Here is a 19,393-nt window from a genome sequence, read left to right on the forward strand (position 1 = left end):
ATTTTCCTGATTAGAGATTTGCCATTAACTGGGTGAATTGAAACTAAATCACTATATTCTATATATGAAAAGAAATCATAGATAACACGGGATTCACAAAATATGCAAGTAACCACTAGGAAAAGGAAAACTTGGTTACCAATTTTTCATTTTCCTAGTGGTTACTTGCATATATATATACATATATATATATATATTATGTATATATGTTATATATATATATATACACATACATATATGTATATACATATATATACTTTATATATATATATATATATATATATATACATATATATATATATATATATATATATATATATACCTATACATACACACACACACACACACACACACACACACACACACACACACACACACATATATATATATATATATATATATATATATATAAATGTGTGTGTGTGTGTGTGTGTGTGTGTGTGTGTGCGTGTGTGTGTGTATTCACCTCGGATCTGCTGCAGTCTCTGTCGAGACAGCCAGACACCACCCTACGGCAGTGAGCTCAGAGCTCCTTATTAGCCGATCTCTGGGTAGGTCTGAGACCACTCACACACCACACACCGGGACAGCAAGGTCACAACTCCTTGACTAACGTCCCGTACCTACTCGCTGCTAGGTGAACAGGGGCTACACGTGAAAGGAGACAAACCCAACTTATCTCCGCCCGACCGGGGAATCGAACCCCGGTTCTCTGGCTTGTGAGGCCAGTGCTTTACCAATCCGCCACCGAGCCGTGTGTGTGTGTGTGTGTGTGTGTGTACATTTCATATGTATATATGTGTGTGTGTGCGTTTCGATCTGTTTGAAAATAGATTGATAGAAACCAATGCCTGGCCAGTGGAAATATGCCGTGTGCGCCATGAGCGTAGATTTCAGAGTGAGGATATGGGGGTGGGGGTCAGCTTTATCAAATCACAAGTCATCCTGTCGTCCGCTCGCATGATGCCGGAAGCGAAGCGAAAAGAACCGAGTGTGTGTGTGTGACGCCTCGTCTCAGGCCTTGCAAGTGAAAACGGCATCTTGATACCAAGGTCTAAGTAAACAGGTCTAATCGCTGGAGTAGTTCTGCGCAGTTTCTGACGTCATTTAGATGCGTCCATTTTCTCTTTGTGATACATTGAAGAAAACTGTGAAACGCCAAGGATGACAGGAACTATAATATTTTATATATTATATATATATATTATATATCATATATATTATATATTCATATATATAGACAGGAACTATAATATTTTATATATATTATATATATATTTTATATAATATTTGTCAGAATATAAATAATTGAGTGGAGCGGTGCGAGCGAAGGCGACGTCATTTTCGAACGACGGACCAACTTCAACTGACAGCTATAGGACCCGCTAACCCCACTTTGAACAGCCAAGTGACGTTCACGGGCTCGCTGCGCCAACTCCCTCGAAATTCGGTCGGAAGTGGTTAGACCTTATATTCTTAGATCTTGCTTGATACCACAATTCCTTCCGTGTTTGCGTTCCGTTTAAAGGTCCATTTAAAGGTTCCACGTACAGCAGGCTACGTGGCTTGTCACTATTCACAACTGAATTATTAGTTTCGTTTAATTTTTTCATTTTTATATATAGTAATACGAAGCAAACTGGCAGCTCAACCACCACAATTGTCGAGCGGCTTGCACCACACGTCTCTCGAGACGTCCAGAGAGGGTAAGCTCAAAGTCGCGCGTCTTACTGTCTTCCCGCCTTTATTAGTTTCCATGTAGTACTCCCTCAGGTTGGATACTACTTCCCCTAAGTAAATCTACAGTCATGTCGCATCCTTCTAAACAGAAGATGCGGCAGAGGGCAAGAATCAAGCTTTACAGAAGAAGAGAAACAAGCGCCAGCTGCTTATCGCCCTCGCACGCGGTAACACCACCTCCACCACCTCTCACTACTCAGCCTCACTGCATCCCTCATCATCACCTCAGCAACTGCCCTCATCTTCACAACATTCGCCTTCACCACCACTAAGCGTAACGAAAATAAAACAAGTCACAAGATTAGACTTGCGTCACCAACTCCTGCAAAACAAAATTCCTCCCCCCTCTGAAGATGATGAGAAGTATTTACTCTCATGCTCCCAGTCGGAAAACAGCACAGGAAAATCTTGTTATGCATGTGGGGGTGAGAAGAGCATTGGTGCTTCGTACAATGCCTTTGACTGCTCCATTGCTATCACTTGTAACACCTGCACAGATCATGAAGTTGTATCTGTAAAGCCTCTGATACACTCACTTGCGAATGAATAACATTATGTAAATTAGAAGGGGACCAGGTGCCTGAATGTTACAATAAATCCTTGTTTTACTTGGATTTACCTTATCCCAATATGTGTGAAATTATACCAAATAGAGCTTGCAAACTACATGGAACTCACTCAACAGAAAACGGCTCATATCTCAAAACTAAAGTCACTGACATTTCGAGCTAAATACAATATTTTTTGTATGAGGCTGGTAGATAAAGGTAGACAAGTAAGTAGATAGAGGGGTAGGTGGCGAGAATTTAATTTTTATGAGTTGGATGTTTGATAAACAATAGCCGCGAAGGAATTGCATAATCTCGCTCATCGTCTAAAGTTTATAAACAACCGCTAGAGACCCAATTTCATTGCTGTATAATGTTGATGCAACAGTATGTAAACTAACCCAGTGACGCATTGATTTCGAGATTGCTTGAATAAGCAGTATTGCTTAGGACGTTTGTAACAGTCTTTCTGATTGGAGAAAGGGTGAGGGAGAAATTTTAATTGCTGTATAATGTTGATGTAACAGTATGTAAACTAACCCAGTGACGCATTGATTTCGAGATTGCTTGAGTAAGCAGTATTGCTTAAGACATTTGTAACAGTCTTTCTGATTGGAGAAAGAGTGAAGGAGAAATTTTAATTGGTTCGCGGGAGTAAAGTCACGCCCATGGGGGAGGTACTTAGATGTAAGAGTAAAGATCATTGGACTAAATAAATCATGTTGAACGGACTTGGTGATCAAATTGAGTATTCTAATGGGGATTCTTCTGGTGTACCTAAGACAATAACGTTGTAGAAGAATTAGTGAAGAGAATCAAGAAAATATCTCAACCATTTAAGTTCCCCAATACTAAGCATATACTAAGTGGAATTTGACTAAGTCGGGTGATCTGAGGCATGGGGCCTACAGATGAAAATAAGTAATGGAAATTGAGTGACTAACCTACATTAAGACAGTAATGAAAAGAGAGTGAAAGGGGACAATAGAAGGGAACACTAGACGTAGTAGTAAACACTGTTAACGACAGTGGAATTAACAATGGTAATATTTTTCAAGTGATCGTATATATATGAAAACCTTATTATTATTATTTTTTCACCAAGAGATATTTTTAGAAATACCTAAGGCTATCCATGGATTTTTTTTAACAAAAGTTTTTGTTACCAGAATTTCTTAATTCATATTTTGAGAATGACATTCAATAATTGAACTCTTCCACAATCAAAATTAAACCGTATATATCTACTGTATCCATACTAATTTTCAAAACGGTAAATTAGAAAATAGTTGAGCTATAATGAAAAATACCAAAGTAATTTTTTCATTTTTTTCGGTGTTGATTTATTTCATATCTCCAAACATATTTATCATATTTCAATGGAAATTTGGGATTTTATACAAAAATCCACAAAGGAATATACACACCAAAAATAATGAAGATAGAAAAAAAAAATAATGCCATCCTCTAAGTAATTGGCGGCACCTCCCCTTGACAAACGGAGTTCACACGAGCAATGTTGCAGCATCAAGTTCTTGTTTTCTCGCCAGCTTTTCCCGCTTTGCTGGACTTGTTGCTCAAAACGATACTGGAGTTTGTTCCTGCGAGCAGCAGCTCATCTTGCGGGCAGTCTCCTTCTGGCCAGTGTTTACAAACACCACCTGTGACCAATATGGCGAGCCATGTGCCTCCACCTATCCCAATATAACGAAACTAACTTAACCTAACTAAGCTTAACTAACCTTACCTAACCAAACCTTGCTTCCTCTAAAAAGACAGATAAGTTTAAAAAAATCACTGTCAGCTTTATAAATAAATTGCGGTGGGTGTATATGGGGTTTAAATTACTCAAAATGAGAAGCTGTATTTGATAAAAAGGATAAGAAAAGCCATGCTGAGACTGGTGAAAGAGTAAAAGAATAACATAACACAAGCTTAATCAGATTTGATGTGATTCAACCAAGAATACGCCAGAAAGTAGCACTTTTATCTCCAAGAAAGATGCATTTCATGAAAAATATTCTGAATCTAATTGTACATTTGCTTGGCACTTGACTCACTAAAGGTGTTGTTACACTATTTTTTTTTATAGATTCTGAGATATTTGTGTCTACCCTATCTCATGATCAAAGTCATTTAGCATATTTAGCAATTGTAATTGCATTGTTTGGTGTGGGCATCAGTATAAGCCTCTGTCACAATGTATATTGCTATTATTTACATAAACTAATATATATATATTATATATATATATATATATATATATATATATATAATATATATATATATATATATATATATATATATATATATCGTCCCAGCCCAACCCAAGAAAACGTCTCGACCCGATTTAAAATTTGCACCTCTCGAGTGTCGAGCCTTCCGAACGTGCCTGAGTGCGCCTCAATACCATTCGGTGCAGTGTATGAATGGCTGACTCGGTGAAAGTGCCGGAGTGTTTGGTTTACATTGTTATCTTTTATTGTATTTGGCATAACTACCATTGCCAATGACACATCTCTTTCTGAATGCTATGCAGAATTCTCTAATGGAAATTTTGACAATAATCCGCAACAGGTGCCATGCAGGTGACCATTTGTCAGAGTTCTAGCTGGTGAGTTTGCATGTTTCATGTACATATTTTGACAAATGACGAAAAAAATGCCCCCAATCCACATTTTCCCAGAAACAACGACGATGATAAATTTTTTTATGTGGCCTAATGGTAACCATTTTCTAAGGTTTGGTATGTTGTCAGCAAGTGTTCATTAATTGGTTACCATTGTTACCATTTTTAGGCAAAGCACAAAAGTCCTTGGCATACCAATTTTGAGTCAGTTGGAGCCTGGTCTGCAGCATTATTCCTGAGGTGTGTCAGGCAATTTATCAAGTGCTGAGACCAACCTGCCTAAAGATGCCCGCAAACAACAGCTCAATTTTCTTTAACCCCTGCCCTTTACCCTCGCATTTACCTCCCGCACCACCCCATCCATCTATATATTGAACAGCCATGGCGACATGACACATCCCTGACGCAGCCCCACCTTTACCTCAAACCACTCACTCTCTCCATTTCCAAGTCTAAACAGGCCCTACTACTTTCATAAAAGGCCATTGACTGGGGGTATGTACCTAATTGTAGTATACAGGAAAGGAACAACGCTTGTTGGGTCCCACCTCCTACTCTCCCCTTTATTTTACCAAGCTAAGCTTCAAATTCATAGTATCTATTCTTCTATATGGAAAACTGTATTTCTTTACATCCTTTAGACATAGGGAGGGGGTATAAGAGGGTCTGTGAACCCAAAATTTAACAACAATTACAAGAGTTAAATATTTAAAATACAATTTCATTAATTAAATTTCTCTTAAATGAATACATGGATGTAGTACCAGGAAACATTCCAAAGATTACAAAATGCTCCAAGAGTCTGAAATCTCAAAATTTTGATTATAAAGTGCCAGTATTACTTGGTAGGTGTTTTGGCATTATTAGAATTTTTTTTTTTTTTTTAAATCTTCAAATATTTGATGTACACTATACAAAATAGCAAAACCAACTTATCTGCAGCTGTAGAGGAACTACATTTATTGCACTTTCTGCGATTGCCGAAATGGTCTTGGAGAATTAAGGTGTTGGTGCTGAATGTGTAGTCATCTGTAATGCAATATCAAGTGCTGTATCACATGCCTTTGCTCCTTGCTTCTTCATGGCACTATGAGATAACTCGTAATCACGGGTTTGTGATTCTCGCAGGACTGGACTAGATGCTGGGCATATCAAGATGAGTGGTAGAGATGAAGTTGTAAGAGGGAACTCATTCACTACATTACTGTTGTGCTGCTAACTGATTGCTCTAAATGTTTCAGCAAGGTCATCTGTATATTGTGCTGAGCTAATTCATTAACACTGTTTCAGTAACAATATACTCAAATCCATCACACATATATATTCCTTCTATCACAGTGCTGCATGGTTGTTCAAATGAGGTCTGTATCAGAGGTATTGAAAGACTGTCATCCTATGAAAGGAAAGTGCCATATTAGTGATCACGTAAGTAGTTTATTAACACAAAAAATCTAATCAACTCATCCCTGTGCCCATTTTAAAACTTCTCTGCTCTTCGCTAATTCTACATTCTGTGATCTTTTTGCCTAAATTATTATTATGGCAATACTGGATATGATTTAGAGATTTTTTTTTGTGGTAGTACCCCTGTCACCACCAATCAAAAACTACGAAAACACCACAAATTACCTCATGGTGTGCTGGTCCCGAACAGCTTGCCTCTGAAAAGTCGAGCTTCTCACCACTTACAGACAAAAATACAAGGCAGATGTAGAATTCCCATTTTGTAGATATCTTACTTGCTGAGCCACTTGGTGCCGATCGTATTTTTTTTTTATGCTCTCTGATGAAGTGCGACTTTAGTTTCTTAAATTTGGCACGAGCTTGATCTGTAAAAAGAATTTTCATTTTCATTTAGAACACTGTTTCGTCCTTTGTATAAATACAATTTGCAATTTTAACAGTTTATTCAACAAAATATTATACATTACATTTGCATGTTGAAGATGCACATATATACATACATATAAACATTAATTTGTTGAAAAGGAGAGAGCGAAAGCAATAGCTTATAAAATGTTCTCCCTTAATAGTTTATATATAAGTATTTAAGTATTTACTATATTTTTTCACAGATAAGTAAATTTTATCACAAAGTAATAGTATAATAGTAACTGTATATACAGATTTTATGTGCTGCATTATTCAGACCTGCCTGGTAATTTTTTGGTAAAATGCATCCTTTGTCTAATTTTTGACAACATTTCTCACACTTTTATTTATTCATTTATTTTTGGAGTAATTTTTTAAGATATTGATTTTGTAAATTATAATACACTAATGAATGGAGTCATAACGAGTGCTTGAGACGCGATCTTTGTTTTGATAGATGTGGAGGTCGAAGAAATTAAAGTATGATAAATTCGTCTATTCTAACGTAACTTACCTAACCTAACCTACCTAACTTACCTAACTTAACCTACATAACTTACCTAACCTAACCTACCTAACTTAACCTACCTAACCTAACCCATACAATATAATCTAACCTGCATTTAGTAATACGATACCTGTAATTATAGAAGTAATCAGGGTCGTCGTCTTCGACCTCCGAATCTATCCTGTAAGCCTTACTCGTTGGGAAGGACGTAGTGACGCATGACTCCCCATGGGCTTTCCGAGGTCAGGCAAGGACAAAAACTAAACGTACCACCACCACGCTATCCTTCCCCTCCTTCTGCTCGGGATCCTGCACAGCTACGGCCAAGATTTCCTTCCTCCCTCCTCCTTTCCCACTTATTCTGATCCCCTTCGCTCCAGACCACATGTGTTCCTCCTCTGGCTGTCGACTCAGCATTTTATTCAGTGGAGTGAGGGCTACTTATACAAGTATAAAGATCATGCCGATCACCACACACGCACGCACACACACACACACACACACACACACACACACACACACACACACACACACACACACACACACACACACACACACACACACACACACACACACACACAAGTTGGGTTTGTCTCCTTTCACGTGTAACCCCTGTTCACCTAGCAGTGAGTAGGTACGGGACGTTAGTCAAGGAGTTGTGACCTTGCTGTCCCGGTGTGTGGTGTGTGAGAGCTCACTGCCGTAGGGTGGTGTCTGGCTGTCTCGACAGAGACTGCAGCAGATCCGAGGTGAATACACACACACACACACAAATGACATTCCAGTAATGCAGCAATATATTTGTATTTTTGTATATTTGCCCCCTCTCCCCCTCACTACTGAGAGGGGGGTTGCCACACAATCATATCCAATATTTTGGCGGCAGGCAGAGGAGGAAAAGGACAAATGCCTTCACCATGTACCTACAGAAGCTTATGACGACACAGGTGAGCCGATGACCAGAATAAAGCAAAGCGCCAGCCGGCGCGAGGGTGCCGCGAATGTGAGTAGTCTGGCGGTAGCGAGAATGAAAGGAAAAGGTGCCACCCGGCACGATAGGGGTGCGTGCTGACGTCACTGGTCCAGAGGAGTAAATTTTCCTCCTGAAACCCCAGAGGATGGACGGCGGCGATGGAGGCTCTCTTGACACAAGGGGACGCTCACTTTTCCTGGTTCCCTCGGAGGGCCCGGAGGATGATGATGACGAAGCGACTTCTTAGGCAGAAACCTACAGCAGCGGCAACAACGACGACGTGAGAAACAGGACTACGCACCCCCCTCCCCCCCCACACAATGACGGGTTCTGTGAATCGTAACTGGAAACATGCTTGGGACACCGATTCGTGTGTGTAATTGCGTGCATGTTTGTCTTTGCGTGTGTGAGCGCGCGTGCATGCAAGTGTGTGTCTACGTGTGTGCCGTTTGGTAGGTCGTATTAACCCAGTCGAGTGCTACAAAACTAAGTCTCTTTCTCTCTTTCTGTCTCTGCCCCTCACTTTTTCTTTCTGCATCTCTCTCTCGTTTTCTCTCTCTTTTTCTATTCCTCTCTCTTTCTGTCTCTCTCTTTTTCACTCTGACTTTCTCGTTCTTTCCCCCTCTGTCTGTCTGTCTCTCTCTCTCTCTCTCTCTCTCTCTCTCTCTCTCTCTCTCTCTCTCGTTCTTTCCCCCTCTGTCTCTCTCTCTCTCTCTCCCTCTTACAAGAATTCTCGACCAGCTGAGAAATGGCTTCGTTTCGCTAGAACTTTATTATTATTATTACTATTACATGATGATGTGGAGAATAAATGATGATGATGATGATGTTGATGTCAGAGCTCCGGGCGTCGAGGGGACCTCCAAGAAAACTCCGTCAGTCATGAGACAAAGGAATTGTCCACAGAAAAATGTGACTTTTTTTTTTTTTTTTTTTACCGATTTTCTTTATATCCACGTCTGACATGGAATACTGTCGATTTTCGTCGCGCCCATCAAAGTGCACCCCCTTCGGTTTTGGCCTTGTGCCAGCTCTCCCGCCCGCCCGCTCGTTGGTGGTTCCAGGGACCGCTGGCCTCCGGCTGAAGAAAGTCGTCGGGTAGATGACTGCACGCCCGCCCGCCCAGCCACGACACTGCGGAGCCTCCTGCAACGAGCGCGCGCCCTTTGATATATATAGCGGATTAAAATCGCATGGTGTAGGCCAGGCTCAACATAAGAGCCGAATATAGACGTTGTAAGGATAATGAACGATGGCTTAGCTTTTGCAGTCTGAGAAGTATCTCCCCCACCCCCTCTCTCTCTCTCCTCCCTCGCCCTCTTCTTCTCCCCGCCCCCTGTCTGTACTAAATAAAGTACACCTGACTTAGCCATGACAAGAGTCCATCCGTTGATTGGTTCTTGTGATAAAAGGCAACCTGAGGACAAAGTGAAGAGAAAAGTGTCACCTCGGCCCGGGAAGTGAAGGTTAGTACCGTCAGGTTGTACATGAGAATAGCGGGCAAAATGCTACCCACTCAGTACGCGGTGTGCATGTAATGAAATATTCTTTTTATGTTTGACTTTGTATTTTGAGTGCTATTCTGAATTTCCACGAAGCACTGTATTATTACATTATGTGTATATATATATATATATATATATATATGTATATATATAATATATATATATATATATATATATATATATATATATATTGGAAGTAGGCCATTAATAATTAATACATGCGTTGTTAAAGTCAACAGCTGAGATAGCATTATTCTGTTTATAGAATATCTTTTCTATGTTCACAGAAAAATGACATGACATTGGTGCGTAACATAGAAAAGATATTCTATAAACAGAATAATGCTATCTCAGCTGTTGACAACGCATGCTATATATTCAGTATATATATATATCTATATCTATATATATATATATATATATATGTATATATATATATATATATATGTATATATATATATATATATATATATATACGTTGTTTGAAATTTATAGATACCACCGAAGATATCTGAAGGTCCGTTTCATTTGTTTGATATGGATTCTATGCCCATGTCGGTTCGTTTCGGACTTCACTGCTCCGTTTCGGTCCGTGTTTGACTTCATTACTACCCGGTACGTACGGAAAGGATCGACTGTCACCGGGATGGAATCGTGGTTACTTCGAGTAGTTCAGCACACCACATCACACCTATCACGTGGAGGAGTCACACACACACACACACACACACACACACACACACACACACACACACACACACACACACACACACACACACACACACACACACACACACACATACATATATATATATATATATATATATATATATATATATATATACTGTATATATACATACATATGTTACAAAGGATTACAAAGGCGGAGCATGCCGACAGGAGACCTTTTGGTCCATATCTAGGTCGGATGCGAAAAAAATCCTATCAATAACAATAAATAAATAAATAAATAAATAAAAACTATAATAATGTAAGTATAAAATAAAATACATAAATAAACACATAGGCAAAGTCAAACAACAAACAAACAGGTAAATAGTAAATAATAATAAATTGACATATACCTAACAATAAATGAGAATCAGACAAATGATAACAAAACAAAAACAAATAATGTAAAATAAATAATAATCATTACAGCATCTTGCTTAGATGTTTATCTAAATTATTTCTAAAGCTTCGAACTGAACTACATTGCACTGCCTCTGCAGGAAGTTTATTCCATTCATTAACTACACGGTTGGCGAAATTGTTTCTACCCACTTCCAAATTGAATCTATTTCCGGATAGTTTGAGACCATTGTTTCTTGTCTGATTCTCATTCAGTGTGAAAATTTTGTCACTTTTGATGTTGTCAATTCCCTTTAGAATTTTAAAGACCTGTATCAAGTCACCTCGGAGTCTACACTTTTTTTAGGGAAAACAGATTCTACATATATTTGATTCGTTCACTCTGTTTGGTAAACACTAAGGGAAACGTGTGAGTGCAAAAATGTTCTTTATACTCCCACAGTTCTCCCCTCCTTTCCTCTCTTCTTCTGTCCTTCTCTTCCTCTTTTCTTCCTCTCCTTTCGTCCTCACGGTATCCTCCTCTCGTTCTCTTCGTCTCGTCTCCTCCTCCTCCTCCTCAAAGGTTCCCAAACACGGTGACTGACAGCCCAATAGCTTACTAGCGGAAGTGATAAATCGCGCTCAAACAATATAGTCAGGCCTAATAGTCAAAATGTGAGCGAGGCAAGGGAATTGCATGTCCAAGACTGTTAGTTTGTGAAAGAGTAGGAGGAAGAAATAGTATTGGAACACCATAAGTCTCACGAGTTTCATATTTGTTCGATAAATACAGTTGAATTGCATACACATACACACGCACCCGTTCATACATCCAGATAAGGCCGTTATTCCGGTATTCCTTGTTCTATACGGCTGAAGATGATCAGTAATCCCCACAAAGGTTTCGAAAATTATCCTCTGTAACCCTCGATCCGATGGGAGGAAACCCAACACCGCTCAAAGGACTGATAGGAGAAGGAGCTTTGACTTCACATGGCTATGCAAGCAATTAGGGAGGTAGGTTGGGAGGGGAGGAGGCAGTAGCAGTCTGATGTCAGAGATGAAAGCGGCGGCGACCTCCGTTGAGTCATGTTGTCGCCGCTCTGGGGCGGTATGAGGTCCAGGGCCGTAGCCACAGGGATGGAGGGGGTGAGGGCTATGAGGGGCTTACACACCCAAAAAATCCAGTTATGTCCCCAAATTTATTTTTACTCAATAGTATGCCCCCCATATATATATATATATATATATATATATATATATATATATATATATATATATATATATATATATATATATATATATATATATATTCTGTTGAAAACGACAGCAAATTCATTAGAAATTAATTTCTTTCTTAAGCTTTCTAGCTTTCGGAAAGTAGATTTCTGGGGAAATGAGAGGGGAAGAAGCAAATTTCCAATTGACATTGGTAACTTATATTAACACAGAAGTCTATGTTATATACAAAATAAATGAAAATAAACAAAACACAGTATAATAAACCCAAGACGTTTCGCAGATCGTTCTGCATCTTCAGTTGGAATGAAGGGAAGTGTGACCAAGACGAGTATAAATATGTATAAAGGCAAAACTTGGAGAGGTCACTTAATGACTCTCCTCTGTTTGGCTGGCGCTGTTTGGTTGGTTCCTAAGCCTAGCCGATCGCCTAAGGCATGACATTTTATCCTCTGCGGGGATATTTTGGACATTTATGGGTGTTCTCTGATCTGGTGGTTGTATTTTGGTGAACAAATGTCTCCTACGTGTAGGTTTCATGCTGGGGAGGAGGGAGAAATCATTCGTTTGTACATTAATAATTGGTTGTAAATCTTTTATGATTACAGCCTCCAAAATGGTCAAACGTTGGAGGTCCTTCTCCTCTGCGACGATTTCTGTGTTGTGTACCATGGTTTCCCTGTCGAGATGGCGTCTGTGGTGGGTCCAAAGGTGTTGTTTCGGTCCTCCTTGTTGTAGGTGAAGGGTGATTCTTCTGGACAGGGTGGTAGTTGTCCTTCCCACGTAGGTAGATAGGGGCGTACAGTCCTCCTCTGGGCAGGTGAATTTATATACTACGTGGGATTGACGTATACCATGAGGTTTTGGGGCGGTGTGATTTTTTAGGATTAGGGAAGATGTTTTCTTGCTCCTGTAGTAAATGGTGAGTGATAATTTGTCACGTTCTTTCGTGGGGGTCACATTTCTTTTAATAATGTCTTTTAATATTTTCTCATCCTCTTTATATTTATTGGACATCTGGGACTTAAAGAATATGCGGTGTGTGGTTCCTTCATGTTCTGTGGTAGTGTGATGAGGTTCTTGGTACCAGGTGTCAATAACTCTTCTGAGTGTAGATTGTACTTCGTTGTTGGAGTAACCATTATTAATTAGAAGTTGGTGGACTCTGTCTATCTCCTTCTGGGTGTCTGACCAAGAAGAACAATGGCTAAGGGCTCTTCTAAAAAGGGTGCTGATAGTGGAGTCTCTGTACTTTTTGGGGCACTCACTTTCTCCGCTCATACATAGTCCGGGGTTGGTGTCCTTAACATACACGCTGGAAGAAAAGGAACAGTTAGTCTGTTTAAGGAGGACGTCCAGGAAGGGGAGGGAACCATTTTCACTATGTTCGACAGTGAAATCAATCCCCGACACCTCCATGAGTTTCCTCCTCAAGATTTCAAGGTCTTGGTGTGAATCAGTTTGGACAAAAATATCATCAATATATCTACAGTAAATATTGGGTTTGCTAATTTCACTGAAGACTATTTCCTCTTCCGAGCCCATGAAAAAATTGGCAAAGAGAATCCCTAAAGGGGAACCCATAGCAACTCCATCCGTTTGTTGGTAAAGCTTCCCGCTTGGGCAGCGGAAAGGAGACATTTTAGTACAAGTCTCGAGTAGGGAGCGTAGATGTTTTTCAGGTATGTCTAGTCCGGGGGCAGGTCCACTTCTGTATATTTTGTCACAGATAAAGTTTATAGTTCTGTCCACGGAAATGTTAGTGAATAACGAAGTGGCATCCAGCGATGCTATTATTCCTCGGCTGGGAGCATCTTTTACCAGGTCCAGGAATTCGTGAGACGATGACAAGCTGAATCTGTTTGGGATAAATGGTGTTAAGAGATTATTTAATTTTTTAGCTAACTTGTACGTAGGTGTAGGTATTTGGCTAATTATGGGTCGGAGGGGGTTATTGGGTTTGTGGATTTTTACATTACCATAACAGTATCCTGGTTTGTATTCACCAGACAATTTGCACAGCTTGGTACCTCCTTGGACAGCGTTGATAGCGTCAATAATTTTATTGACTCTAGTGACTATTTCAGGGATAGGATTTTTCTGGATGGGTTGGAATTTGGATCTATCCTCTAGAATATTATCAATCTTTTCAAGATATTCTGAGGTGGGGATAAGGACGAATACCGAGGCTTTATCGGCACGTCTTACCGTCACGTCCAGATTATTTCTTAAACGTTGGGCGGCTTCAATGTGTTTTTTCTGTAACACAGAGCTGGTAAATGTGCCACGTTGCTTACCTGCTTCAGCAATAAGTTCTGGCTGTAGGCGTTGGCTGATTTCAATTTTACCTTCATCAGCAAGTTTGAGTATGCTGTCAATAAGGACTTCTATTTCTACCCTCTTTTGGTGAGGTTTAGGCTTAGATAGGACATGACAATTCAGTCCCAGTTCGAGAAGTTCCTTTTGATCCGCATCGAGGTCGATGTTGGCCAGGTTGACGTAGCCTTCCGTAGGTTGGGGGATTTTGATCTGACATCCATTCATAGCACTCAATTTTCGTATGCCTTTCCTCTCCACTGAGTTCTTGTATGCGGAGAGGGTGGATTCAAGTGCAGTATTGATCTTACCTTTGTGAGAAATGTCAATATTCTCACGATCCCACAGGAGTTGTTGGTCCTGAACTTGGAGATATAAGTGGGAAACAATGGTCTTCTTTCTTTCCATCTCGTTGGCGACCAGGGTCCTTCTGTACTCCAGGGTCGTCTCATTGTTCTTGACTGCCTCGTCGTAAAGTTTTATATTCGTGAAGCGTGGCAGGAGATTCTCTTTTAAGCATATTCTGTTGAAAACGACAGCAAATTCATTAGAAATTAATTTCTTTCTTAAGCTTTCTAGCTTTCGGAAAGTAGATTTCTGGGGAAATGAGAGGGGAAGAAGCAAATTTCCAATTGACATTGGTAACTTATATTAACACAGAAGTCTATGTTATATACAAAATAAATGAAAATAAACAAAACACAGATAGACTTCTGTGTTAATATAAGTTACCAATGTCAATTGGAAATTTGCTTCTTCCCCTCTCATTTCCCCAGAAATCTACTTTCCGAAAGCTAGAAAGCTTAAGAAAGAAATTAATTTCTAATGAATTTGCTGTCGTTTTCAACAGAATATGCTTAAAAGAGAATCTCCTGCCACGCTTCACGAATATATATATATATATATATATATATATATATATATATATATATATATATATATGGGGGGGGGGCACAGTACAGCGGCAGCCCCCCCCCTAAAGCATGATTAGCCCCCTAAAATTTAATTCCTAGCTACGGCCCTGATCAGGTCGGGGCGAGCGGGCCTGACACTCATTTCACACGTATCGACTTTTTGCCGTGCGCCGTCCACGACAGGACATTGTGCACTCAACCATGGGTATCAATGGACGCATTCTTGCGTCCTCGACCACGTGTGAAAGCATCCATAGACACCATTGGTTATTTGAGAGCACGACGTCGTGTCGTGCACGGCACAGGGCGAAAAGTCGATACGTGTAGGATGCCTTCGCTTGCAAGGGTCGTCGTCTCCTGTGCATTTACTCGGAAACGCTCTCTGCCTGATTCGCTGAAGGAAAAGGTTACATAAACAAGAGGTTATGGGAAAGTTTGGCTCAAGATTTGATGAGAGAAAGGATATGAGTGTGTTCCGTGGTATGCTTATGAATCAATTCGTGTAAAAGTATTCAGCCCTACTGTTGTGCAACTATATTTCCTATGTTTATATTTTTAAACATTGCATTGTGTGTGTGTGACGCTGGTGCAGTTTGAAAGATAGTTGACGCATACTGCACAGTAAACGAATGCTATGCTATTAATGATATATAATGAAATATAAGTGTATTTGAACTTACTGAAAAGTTGCATAACGAGTAAATAAGTAGTTAGAATATCACCAACTCATGGATGCAATAGAAAAGAAAAATAAATAAATAGAATATATATACATTTATACATAGACGGGTAATCTCATGGGACGCTTCGGAGAGTTTGTTATTTTATTTGCGTATTATTTTATTATTAGTAAGCTTGTGGCTTTTACTAGACACATAATGCCTTCTCTATGGTTAATGTTGTTATTAGTGTTAATGTATGCTGCTTCAATTGTCTTCCTCAGTTTCTTGGATGATCCTTTATTTAATATGGTTGTGCTGTTCCAGTCTGGAAGGCTGGCCATGCTTATCCACATGCATTACTATGGATTTAGATGATCTGTGGGCTTTTACGTCATTTTTGTGATCATTTATCAACATTAACCATAGAGAAGGCTTTATGTGTCTAGCAAAAGCCACAAGCTTACTAATAATAAAAGCATACGCAAATAAAATAACAAGCTCTCCGAAGCGTCCCATGAGATGACCCGTCAATGTATGAAATCCCGTTATGTTTGAGTACTTTAAAGCACAAAATTCTCCCATTACTCCTCGTCTGCTTCCTCCACCTTCAGTCTTATTTGTCATGATATAGTCAACACACACACACACACACACACACACACACACACACACACACACACACACACACACACACACACACACACACGCACGCACATATACACACACACACACACGGCCCGATGGCGGATTGGTAAAGCACTGGCCTCACAAGCCGGAGAACCGGGGTTCGATTCCCCGGCCGGGCGGAGACAAGTTGGGTTTGTCTCCTTGCACGTGTAGCCCCTGTTCACCTAGCAGCGAGTAGGTACGGGACGTTAGTCAAGGAGTTGTGACCTTGCATTCCCGGTGTGTGGAGTGTGAGTGGTCTCAGACCTACCCAGAGATCTGCTAATAATGAGCTCTGAGCTCACTGCCGTAGGGTGGTGTCTGGCTGTCTCGAAAAGAGGCTGCAGCAGATCCGAGGTGAACACACACACACACACACACACACACACACACACACACACACACACACACACACACACACACACACACACACACACACACACATATATATATATATATATATATATATATATATATATATATATATATATTGAGGCTAAAGCACCACTCACACTGATGCGATTTTATCTTTAACCCTTCCAAAGGCTAATTTTCCGTAGTCCCAGTGAGTGAGGAACTATATATCAAATCTTATTCTGAACTCTTTCAGTGGGCCTAAAAGGAGCGAAACATGTTTGTAAGGCGCTCCTGCCCGCTGGTAATCCTGCCACGGAGGCGATCCACGGTTTTCTTAGACCCCCAGAAATAACCTGTGGTGGACAATTTCAGCTGGAGGAGGAACAACGAGGCTGGGCACTTCCCTAGTCACAGAAAACCCCCCTACACACACACACACACACACACACACACACACACACACACACACACACACACACACACACGCATATATTCCTCCCCAACATGGGGCTCGAACCCACGACCCTGAGAGTAAGTCTTATGCTCTACCGACTGAGCAGTCGGTCTTATATCGGAAGTTGTGGAGGATAGGGGTGCAGTTACAACACAGATCTGGTGCTCTGTTGACTGAAAGACTTGAGTGAGTGTAGAATTATAATTAATTTTTAAATTTCATAATTACACACAAGAAATACAGTTGTTGTTTTTTTCATGTAGGACGTGCCATTTTAAAACAAAGCGAGGCGGGGACAAGGAAGTGAAATATTTCGTGACTAGTGTCAGAGACCTAGAATCCACAGGTTTGTAACCTCGCGAGTGAAGAGTGTGGTCAGGTCGGGGGGTGCGGGGTCGGGTGTCAGCGGACTTTCAGCGCTGGCTAAACGCGACGACCTCTGTGCGCGCGTGGGTGCTAACATGCACGCACGACCTACAGGTAATCTAAGTTCCCGACGAAGAGGAAGAACGACGATCAACTGCCGTACTCCCGTTGAAACACGTGCACTGACCACAGGGTGTTCGTGGTGGGCAGGTGGTGGTGATCACAGCGAGACAGCCTCTTGGCTGCGCCTCAGAGTTCAGAGTAAAAACACGACCACCACCACCACCTCCACTCCGGTCATGCACGGACTTGGCCTTCGTCTTGAAGGAAACGTCGCGACTACTTCGGCGGGCCCTGGTTCGCCGCCAAACGCACGAGACGAATGCTACCGAAGAAGGTTGAATCTCGCGGCGTCCGTAACTGTTCTTTGTCTCAAGATATGGCCTTCGTCGTGCAGGTGACAAGTGCTTCCTTGCCCCTTCCTCCTCTCCCCCCTTCATACCACCACGTGGGCCCCCTTGGGCTCTCCCGAGAGGAGGCTGAGCAGTTATACGCAAGTGGGAGTTTATTAACAGGTTACTGAATGGTCCCCAAGACACAGATATTCATCTTATTAACCACATTAACTTATTTCCATTTTAGTTCTTGCAAACACGATCAAGACTAACAAATAGAAGCATATTCGGAAACTGAGACGCTGTCAAGCTGGAGACTCGAACCGAGCCGATAGGTAACAAATGGACAGTGACTTAACCAACTCAGCCATCATGAGGGACATAAGTTAAGCACAATTTCTTATATGTGTATGCTCGAGTTACAGACGTTAATGTGGTTTAAAAGATGAATATCTGTTAATAAAACCCCACTTTTGTACATATTACCAATGTCTAACCATGGCGGGGACGGGTTAAGTACAAAGGTCGTGTATTCGTTTGTAACTCGAGCATACATATATAAGAAATTGTGCTTATCATCATCATGGCTGAGTTGGTTAAGTCACTGTTCATTTTTTACCTATCGACTAGGTTCGAGTCCTCAGGCTGACAGCGTCTCAGTTTCCGAATATGCTTTCATTGAGCTACATATTCCTGTTAGTCACGATCGTGTTTGTAAGGAATTAAAATAGAAATGAGTTAATGTGGTTGATAAGATGAATATCTGTGTACCAGGAACCATTCAGAATCTGTATCTGCTAGTGTATGTCTGTATATATATATATATATATATATATATATATATATATATATATCTATATATAAATATATATATATATATATATATATGCGTAGGTAACCACTAGGAAAAGTAAACTAACGTTAGTTTACTTTTCCTAGTGGTTACTTACGCATTTGTGAACACACGCCTCTAGTGTTTTTATTGCATATATATATATATATATATATATATATATATATATATATATATATATATGTATATATAATATGTGTGTATGTGTCTACATATTTATGTGTGAATATATGTATACCTATGCACAAGTTTCATAAAGTACACGTGAATACACAAATTATGCTAAACACCACAGTGAAAGGAAATTAATTATTTGAATCCGAGC

General features: G+C 40.3%; 1 protein-coding gene across 2 annotated transcripts in view; it reads right to left on the reverse strand.

Annotated features, from left to right (window-relative positions):
- Positions 1–5,321: 5,321 nt before the first annotated feature.
- The window catches only part of LOC143030292 (uncharacterized), a 68,312-nt gene continuing 54,240 nt past the window's right edge, over positions 5,322–19,393 (reverse strand). The window contains exons 2-3 of one of the 2 annotated variants that reach the window (XM_076193454.1): positions 6,547–6,746; positions 5,322–5,946 (exon numbers count right to left, since the gene is read on the reverse strand). In XM_076193454.1, the coding sequence (XP_076049569.1) occupies positions 5,917–5,946; positions 6,547–6,746 (230 nt within the window). In that variant the 3' untranslated portion in view covers positions 5,322–5,916. Of the gene's footprint in view, positions 6,311–6,546; positions 6,747–19,393 lie in introns of both variants that reach the window. The other variant, XM_076193447.1, reaches the window with a different exon arrangement.

Source organism: Oratosquilla oratoria, chromosome 1 (assembly GCF_046742065.1).
Source record: "Oratosquilla oratoria isolate Oo_2021 chromosome 1, ASM4674206v1, whole genome shotgun sequence".
In the NCBI taxonomy this organism is placed as follows: Eukaryota; Metazoa; Arthropoda; class Malacostraca; order Stomatopoda; family Squillidae; genus Oratosquilla; species Oratosquilla oratoria.